The following is a 3,838-nucleotide window of genomic DNA, read 5'->3' as shown; positions in this document are numbered from 1 at the left end:
CTCTGTTTCATATTAAGTGTCGTTTTGGGTCTGTGCACACGGATTAAGAAAACAATTAATTTTTCACATTTCCTATATAAAAACATAATTATCAATACACCTAACCATATTTCAACCAATAGAAAAATAAATTACAGAATAAAACTAATAAATTTTGCATTGAAAATCGAAAACGACACTTATTTTGTAACGAAAAAAATTTTCTACAACGACACTTATTCAGAAACGGAAGGAATATCTATTTAATTTATACTATCTATAAATCTAATGGATCATCTATTGTTTAAATTCAATTATTGATAGCCCAATAAAAATTTCTAGTAGATCCAAAATTTAAATGATAAGATTATATATTAAATGTAACACGACTTTCTATGAATAAGTCCATTAGGTCAATTTTTTTAAAAATCACACATGAATCAAGTTTGTGACTTCTGTTTTAATATATAAAGATTAAGGTTCCACAAAACAAAAAAAGGAAAGAACCTTGCAGCCGGTAGGGTTCGCACTAATTTGATCAAAAGGTGTAACAGGCTTTCCAATGAAAAATGTGATTTCCAAATCAGACAGATTCTTAAGATCTGAAGCAAATGGGGTGGCATAGTAGTATGTGCAAAACCTGAAACAATTGGTCAGACTTGCATTGAAATTTGCAAACTGGTATTAACATCAATGTCTTTCTCGAGAAGAAACCATCAGTCGACTATAAATAAATATTGTCGTATTTGTTAGAATGTATGGCTCTCAAAGGAATAACATGGTATTCTCAATCTACGCTTATTAAAAAGTTAGATTGACCATTTCCAAGATCATACATACACCTTGGTAGTGGTACCAGTAAACCCAGCACAAACCTTCAACATATTTTAATACCTACAAGGGAAAGTAGGTCAACAGACCTGATGACAGTTTCATTTTCTTCTAAAACTGTCACATGAGTCATTTCAAGAAAGTAGTTCAAATCTCGCTATAAACCTCCTTAAAAGATAAAAGAGATGTGTAGATATTTGAGGGTCAAAAATCGTCAGAATGAGACTTTATGGGATGTCAAGAGTTATAAATGCACACCAAAACACATTTAGCACATGACTGACGAAACCTTTACTCCATTTTATACGTATAACAAATCATCAGAAGAGTGACAGAGAAGTCGATTGACATAAACTCACCAAGTCTTGTATGATTTGCTCAGTTTCCTCTGAAATGGAAGTACTAAATTTCTCAGCATAATACCTCTCCTTGTAGCCGGGCTCTCCCAGCTTAATATACACAAAAGAAAGATCAATTTGAGGTGTATCTCTTAAACAATTCCCACCGTAAATAAAGAGACCAAAATCTCTCCAGCTTACAGGCTCATACTGAGAGAAGGTTGCAACAATCTTACCTTATCGTCTATCGGTCCAGGTGGTATTTCAGATGGGCCTCTTCTTGATATTTGTTTCATTTCTTCATTGTTCTCCATTAACTGATACCAAAATTAGCACACCGTTAGTCAGAGCATATGCAGTTTGAACAACAATAATAACCCATTGATTAGAAAGGGAGTTACAGAGAGCTAGCGGACCCGGGGCTAGAGGGTTAGTGACGAGCCTAAGAGATTGAAAAATTGGTTCAGATAGCTTTGTGCTGCATGCACGAGGAGCCAGCTCTGAGGCCCACAATGGCGGCCGTTGTTATGTTCTGAGGGGAGCATACCGATAGAGAAGCACACAATTCTTAGCTGCATCCTCTCTTTTAATTGGTTCACCCTCACAGAGATTCTATGTATCTAGAGCTTGATCAGTCTCGATAACTTTGAACTCCACACTCCTCATTCCTGCTCTCACAGATGGCAATAAAAAATTATGATACTGACATAAATAAAAAGCATAAACTCCAAAAGACGGAGATTGACAATGGATGATATGAAAGATAACTAAAGATTCTATCTAACTTACATTTGAGGTAAGCATCAAAGAGGTTTCCGGTGACTCCTTCGACGGTGTCATCAACAGGCAAGATAGGCACACGCTTTCAATACTTGACGTCAGGGCATTGGTGTACAGAGATGACATCACCCAGTCTAACCTTCAAGTTGGACCTTACGACCTTGTTCATTCTGATTCATCAGCAAGCAAAATGAAGACAGTGTCCTTCCTTTTCTTACCCTGCAAAGCGAGAAGTAGATCATTTTTAATGACATGACAAGTAGACCCTAACTCAATGCATATACAAATATAATAACAAAAAAAAGAAGATTCAGGTTGGTTTGACATGGTGATTGCCGAAATTAACCAGAGAGAGAGAATAGGAAGGTAAAGAGATGGGAGGAGAACTCATTAGGTTTGCAGATTTACGGCCAAGATGAAGTGTGGAAGAACGCTAACAACTATTGAAGCCCTAATGACTTAATAATAATCGAACCAAACTTAGAAAACCCAAATCAGACCAAACCAAACTAATTAACCTATTCGACCAAAATAAATAAACCAGAAATTAAGTGGATCCCACGTGGACAGCCTTATAAGTAAGCAAAAATTGATCTATTATAATATATAGACTAGATTTTGATCCGCGCTTTCAAAGCGCGGGATCGTTTCTTTTTTAAATTTCATTTAAATTAATAAATATTTGTCTAATCTATAATTTAATAGATTTTTTTATTTGTTTATAGTCAATTTTTATAATATTGTCTTTTTTATTTTTTTAATTATTATTAAAATAAAAATGTATGTCCTATATTATTCTACGTAGATCATGTTGGTTTGTTCGAAGGTGTGGGTTTGAAAGAAAACCGGTGTTACCTATTTATAATATTGATCGGATTCAAAGCGAGGTGTTAGGTTTTAGGAGAAATTTGGGGAGAAAGTTGGGAGTCTTCTCTTTAAAATCGAATCTCTCTATATTTTAATATTAGTTTTTAGAAAATTCAGTTACCATGTCAAACAATTAAAATATTTTTCTGTGTGTTCCTCAAGTTGGGGGATTATCTTTTTATTTGATTTGATTCCGTAAATCTCTGAGTACGAAATTGGATTTAAGACGACTTATTGGGCTTAAAAAACGAAAATGTAAGTAGCAAATTGGTTGGAATTTTTATTTTCGAAAAACATTTAAAACAATTGAAAAATAATTGAAAAAGGGAATGAAATGTTTTGTAATTAATAAGAAAATTCAGGGGCATATTCATATGAAGTATTCTGCTTTAATAGTATAGATTACCAAGTACAGAGTTAAATCACTCTTTTGAGTAAAATAGACATCATGACATGTACAACAAATGTACTGAATCAGATAAGAACGTTTAAATTAATAATTCACTATAGACTCATGTGCTGATAGTTTTATGTTTTTATACTTTTGATTTGAGGATGTTAGATATAGTAAAAGAATATAGATTATTGTTAATCTTAAAAGTGTCATGTTAGGAGGTATGGTCACTTGTTATCGCTTTGTATAAATACTAGGATAAGAGGGTGAGTTTATTTGTATATATTATCGATAGTTTCTTTTATATATTTGATCATTTTATTTATATATATAAAATATTTTTTGTTGTTATTATATAATTTCTTTCCGATGGATCAGATCAATTTTTATTAAAAATAATGGAACAAAACTATAATTAATACATCATGGGTTGATCGGATTGGACATTAAACAAATTATGACATAAAAATTTTATTTTTTCTATCGAACACATTATTTAAAAAAATGAACAGTATTGTTTTCACAGTTGAATTATTTTGACTTTTATCTTCCATATGGTTTTGAAAGCTTTCAAATCAACCATCGAATTGATATATACATGCCATTTTAATGTTTTTAGTCGTATACTTAAGGAAACTTACATTTTTGT

General features: G+C 32.3%; 1 protein-coding gene across 5 annotated transcripts; it reads right to left on the bottom strand.

Moving 5' to 3' along the window:
- Positions 1-437: 437 nt before the first annotated feature.
- Positions 438-2,378, bottom strand: LOC106310474 (5'-3' exoribonuclease 4-like). 5 transcript variants are annotated; one of them, XR_001263794.1, is made up of 5 exons: positions 1,938-2,374; positions 1,550-1,816; positions 1,385-1,465; positions 1,170-1,259; positions 438-619 (listed from the first exon to the last, which is right to left on the bottom strand). XR_001263794.1 is itself a non-coding variant. In XM_013747709.1 (5 exons), the coding sequence occupies exons 2-5, from the start codon at positions 2,052-2,054 to the stop codon at positions 575-577; spliced, it is 333 nt and encodes a 110-aa protein (XP_013603163.1). In that variant the 5' UTR covers positions 2,055-2,147; positions 2,254-2,378; the 3' UTR covers positions 438-574. The 5 variants fall into 5 exon arrangements, 3 of the variants coding, with proteins under 3 accessions (XP_013603163.1, XP_013603162.1, XP_013603161.1); XR_001263795.1 differs by having other exon boundaries at positions 1,565-1,816; positions 1,938-2,373; XM_013747709.1 differs by lacking the exon at positions 1,550-1,816 and having other exon boundaries at positions 1,938-2,147; positions 2,254-2,378.
- Between the last annotated feature and the right edge of the window lie 1,460 nt (positions 2,379-3,838).

This window comes from Brassica oleracea, chromosome C8 (genome assembly GCF_000695525.1).
Source record: "Brassica oleracea var. oleracea cultivar TO1000 chromosome C8, BOL, whole genome shotgun sequence".
Classification (NCBI taxonomy): Eukaryota; Viridiplantae; Streptophyta; class Magnoliopsida; order Brassicales; family Brassicaceae; genus Brassica; species Brassica oleracea.
The sequence above is the reverse complement of the archived record's forward strand: the minus strand, read 5'-3'. Positions and strand labels throughout refer to the sequence as shown.

Excerpts from the sequence above, each read along its gene's own strand:
- LOC106310474 (XM_013747707.1), bottom strand. The coding sequence starts at position 2,054 with ATGTCATCTCTGTACACCAATGCCCTGACGTCAAGTATTGAAAGCGTG. Across the intron at positions 1,260-1,384 it reads CTGGACCGATAGACGATAAG|CTGGGAGAGCCCGGCTACAA; the intron begins GTAAGATTGTTG and ends GTGTATATTAAG. Across the intron at positions 620-1,169 it reads AGCAAATCATACAAGACTTG|GTTTTGCACATACTACTATG; the intron begins GTGAGTTTATGT and ends CAATTGTTTCAG.